At 37.9% G+C, this 17,728-nt stretch overlaps 1 protein-coding gene across 1 annotated transcript; it reads right to left on the bottom strand.

Annotated features, from left to right (window-relative positions):
• Positions 1-872: 872 nt before the first annotated feature.
• On the bottom strand, positions 873-5,933 carry LOC113349444 (E3 ubiquitin-protein ligase ORTHRUS 2-like). Its single transcript, XM_026593416.1, has 9 exons — positions 5,356-5,933; positions 4,087-4,631; positions 3,811-3,936; positions 3,266-3,365; positions 3,105-3,166; positions 2,897-2,999; positions 2,475-2,628; positions 2,110-2,324; positions 873-1,931 (listed from the first exon to the last, which is right to left on the bottom strand). Exons 1-9 carry the CDS (start codon positions 5,812-5,814, stop codon positions 1,224-1,226), a joined length of 2,472 nt encoding a protein of 823 aa, XP_026449201.1. The 5' UTR covers positions 5,815-5,933; the 3' UTR covers positions 873-1,223.
• Between the last annotated feature and the right edge of the window lie 11,795 nt (positions 5,934-17,728).

The following is a 17,728-nucleotide window of genomic DNA, read 5'->3' as shown; positions in this document are numbered from 1 at the left end:
TACGTATTGATATTGGTAGCGTGAAAAGAACGAGAGATGTGAGAATGAAGAAATATTTATTTTGATTGGTCCAAAATGTCTAACATTGTGAGTTTTTCTATCATAAAGCCCCAAAACATATCCCTCCCGTTCTTTAGTGCCCAAGCCCATCTAGGTTGTTTAAGAGAGGTATTAGTACTACAACTATGTTTTCTGCGATTCCTAGTTCACCAGCAATAATAACAGTAGCAGCCATAACAATGAACATCCCATGCTCCAAGCCCCCAGCAAGTCTCAGAATCTCATCACTAGCAGCCTTCAAATCACCAATATCCCCTTTAAAATACAAATCAACAATATAATTCGCATTATCAGTCAAATACGGCTTCCCGCCTCCATCTGCCACCCTCCACAGTTTCGCAATGCATCCCTCCTCAGAAAACAAATTCTGAAGCCGTGTTGCCACCTTATGTCTTCACCATCTTATATTCATCAACAGGCATAGCTATTGCAGAATGGGAGTCACTGGAATACCTCAACAGGCATAGCTAACCCACTTCCACCTTATGTCTTCACCATCTTAGATTCATCATCGATTACAACAAATTTCCGACATGCGCCCATACTACCTGGATAAGCAGCTAACCTGACAGTGACCATATTGATAGGAGCCTACAGAAGGAAATTACAACAGAAAAGGCACAGAAAATATACAACGAGAGCACCTGATTAACAAGTAAATGTGCTCTTTCGACTGTCAAAAACATCATTTGGTAACCAAGAATACTTCCAATGGTATAATATCCAGATTCAACAAATATATTTCCTGCTTAAAATCAGAATTGCTAGATCTGGAAAACTTAACATAACAATAAAACCATGATTCAGAGACATAAATATAACAGTGATAAAATCTATATTGATTCACCACTTAAGGTTTAAATAAAAAGTTTAACCTTCAAATTAGTTTCCAGACTTCAAAATCAAAGACATTTAGATACTTCAAAATAAAACAGAAAGATCAAATCTGCTTGCAATGTTCTTTATCTCTTCTGTATTGATACGCTTGTATACCCCCTTTCTCCTGATCCATGTGATTATATACCTGCTTTCAACTATACCCCCAAAAAAAAACTCCCAAAAAAGATCCACAAAAGACTACCAAGTATACCACCCTATTTTCCGTTTACCAATTAATAAAACACCATGTATCAGTGTGTATATAGAATTTCTTACCACCAACATCATTCAATGTTGTCATCTGAACCAATTTGAAGAGGGCTAGATGGTGAATCATTTCCATCGCTCACAACAACGGCGACTGCTGTCTCCTCAGCTTTCTTCTTGCTAACTCTTTTCTTTGGTACCTTTATAAGCTTAGTTTCAGCTGCAATAGTTTCTTCTGCTGCACTATTTTCCACAACATTCTTTCCATTTGCCACATCATATTTCATCTCTTCCACTGCAGATTCGCCACTCTTGAACTCAGACCCATCTACATTTCTGGATAAATCTGAAGCTTCAGTATTTAAGCTCTTGTTCATCTGCTTAAGCTCTCCCTCAGCTTTCTTCTTGCTAACTCTTTTTGCTGGTACCTTTTTAAGCTTGGTTTCAGCTGCAATAGTTTCTTCTGCTGCACTACTTTCTACAACATTGTTTCCATCTGTGACATCAAGTTTCATCTCCTCCACTGCAGATTCGCCATCCTTGAACTCAGACCCGCCTGCATTTCCGGATAAATCTGAAGCTTCAGTCTTTAAGCGCTTGTTCATCTGCTTAGGCTCACCCTCAGTCTCTGGATTACCTTCCACCAAGTCAGAATTGTTACTCCCTTCTTCAGCGGCTTCAATCATGTTTTCGGGCTCATCTAACTCTTCACTTGGGTCCTCATCATTTTCCTCCTTGGCCTTGCGTTGGAGATCTTCTATGACACCCATCAGCTCTCTATTAACCTGATATAAACTCATGGTTAATACCCCTTATTCAACAAAGCAAACACCGGTAGTGCATCATGGCCTTCATTTCTTTACAAAGCAGAGTACATGAACTATATAATGTGTGCATGATGACCTTGTCACATAAATGAGTGCAGACAGATCTTAGCTGTAACAATGTGAAAAAATTATATACCTGAGGGTTCTGAAGGAACTCAGATAAGTCTGTCGGGCACGACGGACACTTCATTATTGACTTTTGTGCTCTGAGTGTCCTCCCATGAGAAGACCTCTCTCTAACAAAAGTCTTACCAGCAAAAGCATTCTCTAAGCAAGGCTTGCAAAAGTTGTGAGCACAAGGAGTTGTCAGGGGAAGAGTCATCACTTCCAGGCAAAGTTGACATTTGAACCCTGCAACAAGAACCAGGAAAGAAGCTGAATTAGAATTGAATACCACCATGGTCGTAGTGATTTTGTTCGTAATGGATAGATGTATATGTGAGAGAGAGAGGGGGAGAGAGAGAGAGAGAGAAAGAGAGAGGGAGAGAGAGAGATTCAAACCTTTCAGATACTGTTCTGTAAGGGACTTATTTTGTGCCTTTTTCCATGCTTTCCTTTCTTTCTTAAAATCTTCAGTATCTCCAGGATTTCCTGTCTGCACGGGTTTGTTACTCGGAGGTGGAGGTTTTTTCCATTTCCAACAACTTTCTTCCTCCTGAAAGACAAGGAAACTCCCGGTTAACCTTTTCATAAAACATGCATATATACTTCAAAATAGAATAGCTAAATATAACAGACACTGCTATTACAAGTTACCTAAAAAGGACTGAAAAGTAAGGAAATTGAGAGTAAAGGAAAATGTTTACATGTTAAGATGAAAATAAAGCTGAAACTAAAATAGCAATATCTGAAGGGATACCAATACTAAAAGAGAATGAAACTCAGTAAAGAACAAGTGGAAATAAAACAGCTATGTAACTCACGTCATAGTCCCAAGATGGACTGTCCTTTCTATCTGTAACATCAGTTGCCCCACTAAGCTCCTTAATAACAGGTAGAGGTCTGGGACGGTCTCCGTGCTCATCACTACAGTTGATGAAGCAGAGAATTAAGTTATTACCAAGTAGCTATGGATCTCTGTAATTAGGAGAGAAAAGGAACCAAAACATACTGAAAAGAAAAATAAAGAACCTTGTCCAAGGAGCAGGTTCATTGTCACATCGAACAAAGAGATACCTACAGACTTTGTGGCCCTGTAAATAACACTTACACATTAGATCAATCCAGACTGGCAAGAAAGTAAAGACATGTGCCCAAAGTGTAAAGTTAGGAGACAAAAGAAACCATCACACCTGGATCCCAATTTTTCGCCAACATTTTTCTATTCTATAAACTCCATCATATCGAACCCCAGTTTCTGGAGCATATGATGAGCGCTTTTCTTTATGCGACCTGAAAGTTGCAATGTCTAAAAGTTAAACACAAATTTAAAAAGAAACAAATTTAACCAAAAGATAATTTAACTTGATAAGATACATATGTAAAGCACATGGTAATTTCAAAAATAAAAATACAATAAGAAGATCTAATAAACTGAATGAACTATTACTACAGTCGCATTGAGTTCATATATTCATGGCAGCACTAGACAATAGCTTCAAACAATCATGATGGATCAAGTAACATAAACCACCAGTTTAAGAATTCAACAACTTAATCATCAACCAACAAGAAGGCCAAGTGCAGTAGATCTTTCAAGCATACACAAATAAATCATGCAGTATAAAAATATGGATTTTCACTGCATTGTGAAAATGGACAATAGATTCACTATCTCAATTGAATGGATTTATTTCCCAGGAAAGGAAAAGGAAAAGTAAGAAAAAATAGAACATACCTCACAACACGTACTGGATATCCTTTTCGGCAACTAACACGCAGTGATTCATTATATTTCTCAAACTTTTGATCAAATGACTGCTCTTTATTTGTGCGTTTATTGCCACTGAGGTCTCTTCCCCCACTGTTTACCAGACAATGGATTTCATTAAATTAACCATTAGAATATAGGCATTAAAACATTAACATGAGATAGCAGATGAGCAATAAACGACCTAGACCTAGACATAAAGCATCAATATACAACATCAGAACAAGAGTTCAAACACTTTACCTTCCCGTGTAGAGGAACCACTCTCCATGGTCCTCGTCATCTTGGTAACCTCCTGAAAGAGCCACAGACTGCGCACCATAGTTAGACTGCCCAGCAATTCCCGATACATGAGGAAAGTGGGCTCCCCATTGTCTGCATTCCAGTCTATCTGCCCATGACTCCCCAACCAACACTCCCTGATTCCTCCTAGGATCATTCTCAGCAAGTATGGGTCCAAAGTGGTCAGCTGGGATAGTGACAAAGATCTTCCCACTGCAAGCATTAGCTTTCCCAGTTTTCTTTGCCCGCTCTGTTGTAAATGCTTCATCTGGTCTACTCTGGTTCTGAACAACATGATAGACTTTCACTGGACCTGCCACTGAACCGCTATTCCGTGCTACCTTTGCCATACGAATTGCGACAGCAAGGGCCGAGTTAATCCTTGGATTAGTTAGCATGCTCTTAGGAACCTCCGTGCGACACCGGGGACACTCTGGTTTCCTTACTTGCTTCGCCCTTACCCACTTCTCAAAACATTTTAAACAGAAATTGTGACCGCAAGGAGTCTGCAACAATTAACAACCCAATTTCAACCAAAAATCAAACTACAAGCTGAATCCATCATTACTCACACAAAAACGAAAAGAAACAACAATTATTACATCATATGAAGGTTTTAAAAATCCAAAAACCAAATGTAAAGACCTATTGATAAGTACAATCATGTACTCACTATACCCATGGTCAAAACATAAGACACGAATGTCAATTGAAGTCCTTTTAAGGACCACAATGTAAATTTAAAAACTTCCAAACAATGAAGAATACTTTAATGGCAATGTCTATGACCAGTGACCACAACATAACAGTGGAAAGTTTAAAAAACAAAGTAAAAAACACCATTAAACCATAAATAAAAGTTTCCATTCCCAATATAAACAAACAGAAAATTTCCCCCTATCAAATCAACACCCCTGATTTAGGACATTTTTTTACTCCTTTTAAAAATTACAGGGAGAGACAAAAAGAACAATATTAAATAATCAAAGACGAATTCAAACAAACAAACAACAAAAAAAAACCCAAATGAGGAGAGAAATCCGCCATGAAATCAATTCTCTAAATACTTCAGTAATCGAACTTAATAATTAATTAAAACAATTTATCAAAACCCTAACTAAACTTCAATTAATATTCACCATTACTGTTAAAACCCTAATAAATCACAATCAAAAAATCAAAAAAAAAAAATCAAAAAAAAATCAAAATCAAATGAGAGAAAGTACTTACAGTAACAGGTCTATCCGGTAACTGCATGCAAAAGGAACAGTTAAGTTTATCATCCAGAATCTTCATCATATCATTTCCACCACCACTTTTCTTCTTCATCTTCTCCTCTTCCTCATCATCAAGATCTGAAGATTTCAATGATCCAGACAACAGTTGTTGCCGTTTCTTAGCTTTCTCCTGATCCGTAAGTGTAGTATCACCTTCAATCTGACGAATCAAACTCACCAGTTCATTAGAAGAACTCGATGCATCAACAACAGGAACCGAATCATCAGAAACCATGGAGCAATCTGGACAATCCCATTTCAGAGTAGAAGATAATGATTCTGGTGGTGTTGTTAAACAACTGACGTGCCATGGTGTGACGCATGTTTTGCAGACTAGGGTTTCGAGTTCTGATATTGGTTTTGTTTTGCAACGCATACATACTCCATCTCCGTCGCATGGGAGTTGAGCCATGGAGGCGGAGGCGGAGGTGGTGGTGGTGATGGTGGGTGCGCAGGATAAACAGGGGAAGTGTTGGAGAGAGAAAGGCGGAGTGGTGGTGAGAGTGATGGGACCTTCGATTTCACGAATGAGACCAGGGGGATTTAAAAGGGTTTTTTGAGATAGAGAGGAGCGTTTTTCGGAAGGGGTTTGAATTTTCCCTCTATTTTGTCTTGGAAAAAATAATATTACTTTTGGAAACATTTTCTGTACATGGATAATCTTGTTTTATCTTTCTCTGTAATTTTGGTTTTGTGTTCCTAAATTACCCCTTTGGCTTTTTAAGCATGCTTCTTTCTTTTGAATTTTGAAAACGAAATTATATATTTTGAATTCCTTCTTTTTATTTAGTATTAAATTTTGTTTATTATTTATTTACTGACTATTGATATGGAATCCTCTTCATTCATGTAGATAAATTGTTTCTCGTGAAGATTTTAATGGTAAATACTCACCGTCTTCCAAGATTAGGGTGCTAGTGCTACAGTTGCATATCACTCTTCTCTTTGCGACTTATCATGTTTTGCATTTTTCGTTGTATTTATATTTTTGTTTATAATGTGCTTATTTTTCTTGAAAACCATCATACAAGCGTTTCCTAATGGTTGATTATCGGGAAAAAAATGGATAATATGTTTTTTCTTGTTCTTTTTATGTACTTCGATTTTCTATAAAAATAATTCATCATTTTGAAGATTTTATATTTAACTGGTAGGAAGATGTTTTATGTTTAGGATAATAAGTTAATATGGATGAGTAATTTATAAATTAATTTCTGGTATTAATATGGTTGTCGAATAAGAAATAGATAATTATGAATTACATTAATTAAATCGAAAATTATTGAGCTTAGCCTTTTGTCGGTTCATAACTAAATCTGAATTACGTGGCTAAGTGTTTCCTCGGATCCTCCAAACTTTAGTTATAAACTGAAGCAATAATTGACAAAAACCTATAAACGAAAAAAGATTTAGTGGTCAGAAAAAATCTAATGTAGATCCAACTTTATATCCACCTGATTTGAGTTCCAGAAATCTTTGAACATGTGTCTAAATAATTTATTTATTGTTAGAATTTTTGTAAATACTAGACGATAAAAGTGTTAATTGATTCAAACACTTCAGAAGACTGCAACTATGTGTCTAAAATCAAATGCTCAAAATGTAAATTAGAAATTTGAAAACTGGGATCCTCTGATGATGGTGTTCATTTCGACAAACTGTTCCTGATACAATGCCATAGAAATATAAGACCTTTGAATGATAAATATATCACTATCTTCCTAATAACTTGTTGTCACAAAAATATATTATCATGGATGTAGATCAATAAATTAGCATGGTTGTAGTTCTTGAATAAATTGACGGTGTTAATATGGTTGTCGAATAAATAAATAGATCAACAGTCACGAGAGTGGCGACACGTGCACTAAAAATTTATTAATTTAGTTTTTTGTCGTTTATTACCAAAATTTGAATACGTGGCTAAGTGTTTTACCGGATCCTCCGAATTTCAGTTAGAAATCGAAGCAATACAAAAGCATATAAACTAAAAAGATTTAGTGGTCAGAAAAAACTCGAATGTAAATTGTAGATCCAACTTTATATCTACTTGATTTGAGATCCATAAACCTTTGAGCACATGACTAAATGTTTTAATCATCGTTGGAATTTTTATAAATACTAGACGATAAGAACATTAACTGATTCATATTTTAGAAGACAGTAAATACGTGTCTAGGATCAAGTGCTCAAAATGTAAGTAACATTGGAAAAATATCAAAAGGCATATTAGTAAACATCAACTTTAAAATCTTTCAAGATCCAATAATATTTCTAAAGTAAAGATAAACCAAAAATCACAAGAAAATCTATACAATCATTAACGTAACAAGAATAATTATCAAATCATTTTTCTAACAGTGTCACAATTTGTTACGTCAACAGAAAAAATTGTTATTAATAAAACAACAACAATGACAAAAGCAAGACTGTGATGTTCAAAGACAATAATGTGTAAATAAATACCGTTATTTTCTTTTAATACGAAAAATCTCAATTTTGAACCTTTGACCTATAACTTGAGAGCTCGTCCCCAACAAGGAAGAGTAATCCACATTGGTTTTGAGCAAATGAATATTGTTAAATTTATCTTGGGGTTTACATTTTTCTATTTTCATGCCATTTTTTTGAGTCATTAAAAAAAAATTGTTTTTCAATATTTTAAACATGCAATATCGACAAGATGAATAACGGTACAGAGGACATGGGCATTTTAGTCATTCGAATCCACACCAATAGGTAGGCAGGTAGGCCTGTCAATGGAAGAATATCCGTCGGATATTTAGAAATCCGATATCCGACATGTTAAGCACTACCGGATATTCGATATCCGATAATATCCTACAGGATATCAAAATCAGATATCGATTCCGATAGGCTAAGCTGTCGGATATCCGATAGTATCCGGTTATAACAAAAAAGTTTAAAAACCCCTGTAAAACATTTTCATAATTGACACTTATGGGATATTTATCCGACAATATCCGATACTAGACTCGAAATTAGGATAAATTACAAATAAGTTCTTATACTATCGGATATCGGATATTAACATTTCGGATGGGGTCTAATCCGTTTCCGATATGTTAACGAAGAAATATCCGATAAAATATCCGATCTGATATCCGATATCCGATAAAACGGATAAAATCCTATAGGATCTCGAATACTCAGAAAAGGATACCGGATATCGGACAAATATTGACAGGCCTATAGGCAGGTAGGGATTAGTATCCAGCTAAAAAGAAGATGGATTTGATTTTCAAGTAATATTTTTTTGACAGCTGCCCCCTCCTATCACCGTTCACCACATTTTTCCTTTATTTTCCCAAAGCAAAAATTTTACTGCAATAAAATAAATTCAAATATTTTCCTTTTCTTCTTTTGGTTTTCCAAGAGGAATTTAAAACCCAATACCAGACTAGCTATTCCCCATTGTTTCCTACAAAATGCTCATCTTAGTCTAGTCTTACTCCGTGGGTTCCACTTTTCAGCTTTTCCTCTCCCTACGGTTTTTATTACTCTTCCCGGGAGGTAACCGACGAGTAAGATGGCTTCCACGTTGCTGAACCTTGGCAGTTTTTGGGTGCACATTTGTAAGGAGATTGTTTTGCCTTGTCATTGGAGAACTACCCACGTTGCGAAGTGGGTAATATAACACTTGTAAATTAGTAGCGCCTCTAATTGGCTGATACCGTGAGTTTGACTTGCATCGAATACGTTAGCATGGACGTTGGATCTTCCTATATGATGCGTGGCTACAATCGGTGAATTCACTGGTGCGGTGGGCCCCATGTGAGAAGAGTACAAACATTATTTTTGTATTTTTCTTGGTTTGTCTGTTAATGAGGCTCGTGGAGGGTTTCGGACGGAGAAAGTCTTTTTTGCCTTGTCCCATTCCAAAAAAATAAAAAATATTGCCTTATGTTTCATGGAAGTGGAGGATGCTCAGGGTTTATAGGGTATATCTAGGTTTGCAGAGTAATCCTAGAATAGACATTTGAACCTTAGCATCATAATAACTCACTCTGTACAAATACACAGACCTAGCTGCACTATTTCACTTTTCGGTCTTGCTGTAAGCCTATCATGAACGAACCAAATCCCAAGACTCCTAACTAGGGCTGCACAAGACCCGCCCACGATACCCAAATCCACCCGTACCCGCTAAATTCGTGGGTTTTTAATCCATACCCGTCCGTTGTGGGTGCGGGATTGGTTATAAAAAAAAAACGCTGTCTGTGGGTGCGAGGTTGGTTTAAGCTAATACCCGCCCATACCCGTCCAAAAAACCCGCAGATTATATATCATTAGATAAAACTAATCCTAATCGTCCATTATGAAACCCTAATACTAGTAGATAGGATAACTGATAACCCTCATTCACTTTCTACACTCTTCTCTCTGTTCGGCCTCTCCTCTTCTTCCTCCTCAGTTCTTCTTCTTCACCTACGAACGACAATTACCAGAAATCTTCACCAGAAATCGACAACAACAACTTCGAATCTTCACCAGAAATCGACAACAATCGAAAAATCAACAGATTCAACACTTAATCTTCATCTGTGAACTTCCTAGATATGAATATTTTGGGGGTTTTGGTTTTTTTTTCTCACTTAATCAAGGAGAATAGAAGTTACTCTAAATACTTGAATATAAAGCGGGTTTAAACCCGTTTAAACCCATACCCGCCCGCTGTTTGTGGGTGCGGGGTTGGTTATGAAAAAAAAAAACCGCAGTCTGTGGGTGCGAGGTTGGTTTTAGCTTATACCCGCCCATGTGCAGCCCTACTCCTAACCTTGACCTTATGTGCACGGCACACCTATTGTTAATTTAGGTCCTTCTTAATTATTTTTTTTTGGACTAGCTTGCAAGTTGTTGTTCCATGCTGATTCATGTACTGTTTAGACATGTATTTGGGAACAATGTTCCTTCTTCTCAATCACACTAACAACACAGGCAGTACCAACATCCCAGTCTCTAGTATCACAAAAATTATTATGGAAAACAAATCATTCTGGTTCAGGGACAATACCACCCATCACCTAATTACACTTAAACATTACACTAGCCACTCAAATACCCTCAGTGTCCTTATCAGTAATACTTTACTTTTCAGAAGGATGCAAACCTCAACCCCTAATGAGATTTCCTACTACTTCTCAGCAAACTCACATTCTTAAACTAAGCAATGTTATTCTTCTAACTGAGCAGAGTATTAGACTGAAACTCCTAGAAGAAAGTAATACTCAGGGATCACCAGATATTATTCAATCAGAAGTTATCCTAGCAATTTATATCAGTGCTCGATTGAAGGTCAAAACCACCAAAGCTCGGATCAAAAAATGCCATACATAACCACAAATTCAAAAACAACAATTACCCATTGATGAGTGCCAAATATTGTATATATTTATCCCTTTTTGTTGGCATTTAACTCATCTTTTGATCATTAATTCTACATTTTATCCCATATTCTGTATTTTCATTGTTTTCAAGAATAAATATTTTTCTTACTTAATTTTGCATTTTTAGGTAATAAATAAAGTCTGGATGACTTGCGGAGCGGAAAAGAGCAGAAAAGTAGTGAAAAGCCGGGAGAAATCACGCAAGGAAGCCGCGAAGAATGGTGCGCACAACCTCATTTTCTACACACAAAAACGCCTTCGTTCTCAGCCATCAGATCAGTTCTCAGAAGCATCCGATGGTCGCTCCTTCATAGAGCATCAAAATCTGAAGTCTCTGCCAAGCACCACAGCGCTGAAATTCCAAGCCTTCAGATTAGATGGTAGTTGAATCCAACGGTTGCTCCCTTGCTGTTCATCAAAGTTTGATATCTCCGCCTTACACTACAGCACCTAACCCCATCTGGATCCGTCTATTTAGTTGTACCAAAAAAATCCTACGGTCGCTTCCATCCCCTTCCTTAAAGCCGTTCGATTCCATCTGAACTTAATGATCCGATGGCCCAGCTCGTGAAACATCATCTCTTGATGAACCCGACTCACACCAGAACATCCCATACCCTAAAAAACCCATCGAGAACTACCCATTCCATTTCTCTCCTTCTCTTTCTTTTCCTTCTCCTTCACCCGACAGTTGCAGAGCTCTGCAACTCGAGCTCCTGCCTCTCTTCCTTGTCGCAACAGCCACCACACCACACCGTACATCACCACCCCATCCCAAGTTTCTCCCTTGTCTCGTTTTTAGCATCAAACTAGGTGCTACAAGCTAGAACAGTGAGAAGCTAGGGTTACACAATCGAAAGAGGGGACAAAACTTGAAGAGACAGGAGCAGAAGAAGATAAAGCGTGGGTTAGACACAAATCAACAGAAATCAGTGAGTAATTTTGGGAATTTGAGAAAACCCTAATTTCAATTTAGGGTTTCGAAAATTTAGGGTTTGTTGTAAACTATAAATATGGATGTTGTTGCTACTGTTAGGGGTGTTCTTGGACTAGCCAAGTTACCAATTAGGTTTAATTTCAATTTTTAGTTTAATTCCAATCTTTATTTTAACTGTTCAATTTTAGGGTTTTTATAATTTAATGTTCTTATTTTTAATTTTGTTTTGATACTAATGTTTAATTTTTGTATGATAATTTCCTGTTTTGATGTTTAATTTCAATGTGTGTGCTGTTTCATGTTTTGTTAATGATTTAATCTTTCACTGTTTTAGTCCCTGTTAGTGTTAGTTTATCATGTTAGGTTAATGTTGTTCACTGTTAATGCTTGATGTTCCTGTTGATGTTTGTGTAATGTTAATGTTTAGTTCACTGCTGTTAGTTTGATGGAATGCTAGGCTAGAAACCTTTGAAGCACTGAATTGATTGAGTAATGGAAGAAATCAGTGCTCATAGCAAGCTGATTATCTTGCCATTCCATTTTTGTATGCTTAGGTTGCACTGATTTGATTGAGCATTGGGAGAAACTAGTGCTCACTAGTGACAATGAGCAAGCTAGTTCTCTTCCCACTCTAGAAGAATGCCTTAGCCTTGCTCTGTTAGCTTCACCATCTCCCTTGCCCTTGGCTTAGGCCTTGGTTCATTTTGCATTGTTCTCTGCCTGTTTAGTCATTGTCTTGTAAATTTTCTCCATTGTCTTTCCCGTTAACTGCCTTTGTTCTTCATTGCCTTGTTCTGCTGCTGCTACTACTTGCACTGCTTGAGCAGCTACTGTGCAGTATTGCTGCTGCTGTCTGCTACCCTGCTGCTGCTGTTTCCTCTCCAAAGCCCAGCCACAGTTCACTAAGCCCAAAGGCCTAGCTAAACCAAGCCAACTGAGCCCAAAGCTCACTTCAAAAGCTGAGCCCAATTCAGTTCATTGAAACCAAAGGTTTAAAGCCCAAGGCCCAGTGCAATTCCAAAGGTACAAAGCCCAAGGTTTAGTTCACAACCAAAGGCCCAGAAATAGGTTCAGAACAAGAAAAGGCCTAGCTCCCAAAAGCCTGTGAGGCCCAGTTCAGCCCAAGCCTAAGTTTAAGGCCAAAGCCTAGTGTACTGATAGGCTAAAGCTAAAGCCCAGTTCATTCCCAAAGAACTCAAAGGCCCAAAGCACAATCATAACCCTTTGGTTACCAAAATCCATTCCTACCCAAAGCCCAACAACAACAATTTAGGAACCCAATTAGCTAGAAAACTCCAAAACTCACCCAGTCTCTGTGGATCGACCCGTACTTGCACGAGCTACAACTGACGACCGTGCACTTGCGGTATTACTGTAGGCCCGCGTTTTTATTGCGCTTAATTTTATACATATCTCCGGGCCCACCAAGTTTTTGGCCGGGGATAATTTTTAGGACCTTTTAGAAGCCTACCACCCATTCCAACATTTTCATAAAAACAAACATAAACCAAATATTCATAACAATACCAGAATCCAAAAACTCCAAAGTATCCAAAATATTTTTCAAACAAACCCAAAACGTAAACCACAGTTCTCTTCACAGACTGGTAACCAACACCCCTTTAATCAAATTCAAAATCTACCCTACTTGAATTTTGACTACAGGAAACAAGAGAACCAATGTGCTCACCTTCTAACTCTTTCGCTGAGTTCGACTCCGAGTTCATTGGCTTACACTGCGAGTCTGACTTCGAGTCAATCGCCTGGTTGGCCTTGGAATCTGAACTCTGGACGGAGTTCCTCCCTTCTCCTCATGAACATTCTCAGACTCAGATTGGTCAGACTCTACATTGGTCGGACTCACCGGAGGCATAGGATCGGCAGCTGGATCGGAGGAAGGATCGGTGGCGGGTTGATTGTTTCCGGCAAAGATGGCTCGTCCAATTTTTTCCAGTAGCAGGGCAGAGAGCATCCAAAACTGAAAAATGCATAGGCTCCTCTTCAGCCCAAGGTTGCGCCGCCAACTGTCGAACCATGAACTGTGCAGCAGCAGGCAGAATGATAGACTGAAAATCAATCCTACTCAATCCAGAGATGAGAAATCGATCAGCAACAACTGCTACTCCCTCATGAACCTCAAAGGGCCCATACTTCGGATGATAAGCGTACAAGACCCAATCATGATCATCAGAACCGTGTCGCTTTGGCTTCTTTACCTGCTCTGGTGGTTCTTCAGGAGCACTATTCTCACTATGATGTGTAGCGCCAGGCATTCTACATCCACCCTATTCAACACACAAATCAGGTCTAACAAAAGGATTACATGTATCTTGATTCACGGGAGAAGGCTTGGGCTGCTTGAAGAACTGAATCAACCTCTCAACTGGCGAATCGAGAAACAACTCATGCACATACCTTGGTGGACCACCGTGCACCATTTTCTCCTCCTCAATCTTCACCTTAATGTTATATTGCATTTCCTTCAAATACCAGTCGAAGCTTTCTCTAAAATTAGAGATTCACATCCTTGTGGAAAAGCTATTCCATAAGGCAGACGATAAACCAAATGCTCATAAGGATACCAGTGGATACGGGGCTCTATTTCTACTTCATCCAATTACGTTTGCCTTTGCAATCGATTGGTTCTTGTCCTCCAGCCATGATGAATTTCTCAGGAGAACTTTAGAAGGAAAAATTGCAGAGAAAAACAATTGTTTCCTCTCCCAGCAAGAGAAAAATCCCTTATAAAGGGTCTCATCCTAGAAGCCTCGACCGTTTCACCAATAAATTGCGACGATTCCCAATATCGTCACTTGCACACTCAACAATTTTCTTCTCCTACTATCTATGTCGTTTCAAATCTCCCGCAATTAGGCTATAATAGCCTATGTTGCAGGAACTTATCTCCACACGCATACCCCATATAATTGTTTTGTTGATGGTCTTGACAGGTGGAAACGCTTCGATGGACAACACAACACTAACACTCAACAGATGGTTGACATGCAAAGATTCACGGTCCTTCACACCAACCACTCACACAGTTCTAACTCAGATGCTTACTCTCCACATAAGATCTCAGACGCAGGCTGAGTCGAAATTTCTTTGGGCTGAAATTTTTTGCAACAATTTTGTCGAGCCCATCACTACATGGACGCAGTCCAACACTACTTCAAAAGGGAAACAAAAATCCAAATACACTTCTTTTACACCAGTTCTCGATACAGTAGATAAACAAAATAACGGGGTAAGTATGCATTCACCACATTTTGATTCAAATTCTACTAACTTTATAGTACATAGTTGTGTCATTGATAACAGGTCTCGATCCAAATTGCCATTATCCATGGAAGACCAATGCAATAGTATTATTGAAGACTACAACTTACACAAGTACAAATTCAACAGTCTCAATTTTGAATTTATTATCTACTTCACTTATGACAAGGCTCAAAGTATACCCGTGAACAAATTTCAAATTAAATTTAGTCATATCAACATCACTCTTACTGTCATACGCCTTACCTTCTTTGCTCCTAGTGAACTTAACCCTCATTCATACTTTCTCCTCTGGTACCAAAGTTTCAGTTTCATGACCTCCTCCTCAAACTCAAACCCACAATCCATTGATAACCTGGTAAAACAAATGAACTCTGCTTTAACCATCCTTGAGGATTTGTTTCCAAAAGTTTACATCAATTCTGAAAACATCAAATCTAAACAAACCCAAGACTGGAAAGGGTGTTTCATTGGCAAACTTTGTGGAAATATATATTTTCAAACTTACAGATTTAGTAACTTTATCAATGCAAACTGGAAAATACTTAGCAGAATTGAGGTTGAAGTTTGGAACAGAAGAAGAAACTTTTACATTCTCAGAACCACACAAGAAGAAGACTACTCAACTTTGAGGAATGGAGGCACTATAGGGGTCTTTGACAAACTGATGGTTCTAGTAGGAGTTCCTCCTAATGGTCCTGAGCTCATTGATGAAGAACTATTCTCTAAAGTTATGATCTGGCTTCTAGTGAAGAGGATTCCAACTCATATACTCCCAGACATACAAAACATAATTAAACCAATTGGAGTCTACCAGGGATCCAAAAAACCTTATGGTAGAGACAAATTTGAAAAAAACTTGGAAGTTAAAGTCACAATCAATGTTACCAGATCTCTCAAGTTTGGAATAGAAGCATTTGAAACTCCTACTTTGTCTCACTGGCTAGAATGTGCTTATGCTCTCAATCGCATCAAATTCTGTAAAGTTTGCAGAGTACTTGATCATCTTAACCCCCCCTTCCCCTCACATATTAATCAAATCGCATCAAATGTTAATAAGAAGGGTTAAGATCAAGTACCAACCCCTCAACCAGCTCATCCACCAATAACCCCTAGACAAAAAATGGTTCAAGTTGGAAAGTATGTCATTCACAGACCTTATTCTGATGCAGATGTTGCTGCTGAGTTTGAAGCAAAAATAAAGTTTGTTAAAAGGTTGGAGCTTGAAAAGTCAATAGCTAATATTGCTTCTACCTCAAATTCCCCTATCACCTTTGGAGCTCAGTCCTTGCAGTTTGATTCAACTCCCTCTCCACACCCAGATTTCCTAGCTTGTCAAATTAGAAACAAAAAATTGGATTTAGCAAAAAAAAGATAGTTGACTCTAACAAGAAAAAACTCCCAAAGTGGGAAACTGTTGCAAGAACTAATCCCAACAACAACAATGATTCAAGAAAGGTTGATGAGGAAACTGCTGCTGCTGACCTTGTTGCTCCTGAACAAATTTTCCCAGTCACCAACACTCCAAAACATTTCCCTTTAAATACCCTACCTACATTGGCTCAAATCAAAGCTAACATGGAAGCTGAAGCTAATAAGAAGAAAAAAGTTGCATGAAAACCAAAGAAAAAATATCATACTTTTGAGAACCTAGATGATATCTTTCTCAACACCTCATCCACACCTATCATAGATACCAAGAGAAAGAAGGTTACCCCCACTGAAGAAAATGCTTCCCTCAACAACATGGAAATGACAAGTGTCAAAAGATTCAAAAATCTGAATGTTACTCCTCGTGAGCAAATGGACAACATCCCTTTTCTCATGGCTAATGGCATTTTGGATTGGTCCTCTGCTGGAACAATGGTACTTGCTCTTAACCCTTCTTATTACCATTTTTTAAGAACTCATAATATATCATATATTGTGCACTTCCTGATATATGAACATTATGAAAATATTACTAGAAGACTCATCTCCAAGTATCCAGTTGTGTCTTACTTCTGGCAATTCTTTACTTCCCTAGCATAGAATTACCAAGGACTGGGCACCAGAGATGCTAAGAGATATCTCAATGATATGCTCAATAAACTAAATCCTGACATTATATTTTTATCTGAAACTAAACAAAAGCATGATAAACTCAAGAAAACTATGCATGAATTAGGGGTCAATAATTTCTGGTCAGTTAACCCAAGAGGGGCAAGTGGCACTGCTGGTGGATTAGCATTGTTATGGAAAAGCAATATTTCCATAGAAATTTTGGATTATTCTATAAATCATATCAATGCAATAATCAGAACTGCCAATACCCCCCTGGTTATTTACATTCTACTATGGCAATCCTCATGACACTTTATCCAAGCTAAACTCTTGGAAAATGCTTGAGCAATCTGCAACTTTCAATAACTTGCCATGAATGGTTATTGGGGACTTCAATTTTATTCTTCATGATACTGAAAAGTTTAGCACACATCCCATAGATGCTAATGAAGCTTCCATTTTCAATGAAAATATCCTTAATTTGGACCTCATTGACCTTGGTTTTACTGGTTGCCCTTTTACTTGGTCAAAAAAAAGAAAATGCCATGCTCTTACTGAACAAAGATTGGATAGAGGGCTAGCAAATGATGACTGGATTGCCATCTATCCAAACTAGGGGTGCACATATCCTACCCTTACCCGCCACCCTATCCTACCCG

This window comes from Papaver somniferum, chromosome 2 (genome assembly GCF_003573695.1).
Source record: "Papaver somniferum cultivar HN1 chromosome 2, ASM357369v1, whole genome shotgun sequence".
Taxonomy (NCBI): Eukaryota; Viridiplantae; Streptophyta; class Magnoliopsida; order Ranunculales; family Papaveraceae; genus Papaver; species Papaver somniferum.
This window is presented reverse-complemented; position numbering and strand designations above follow the sequence as displayed.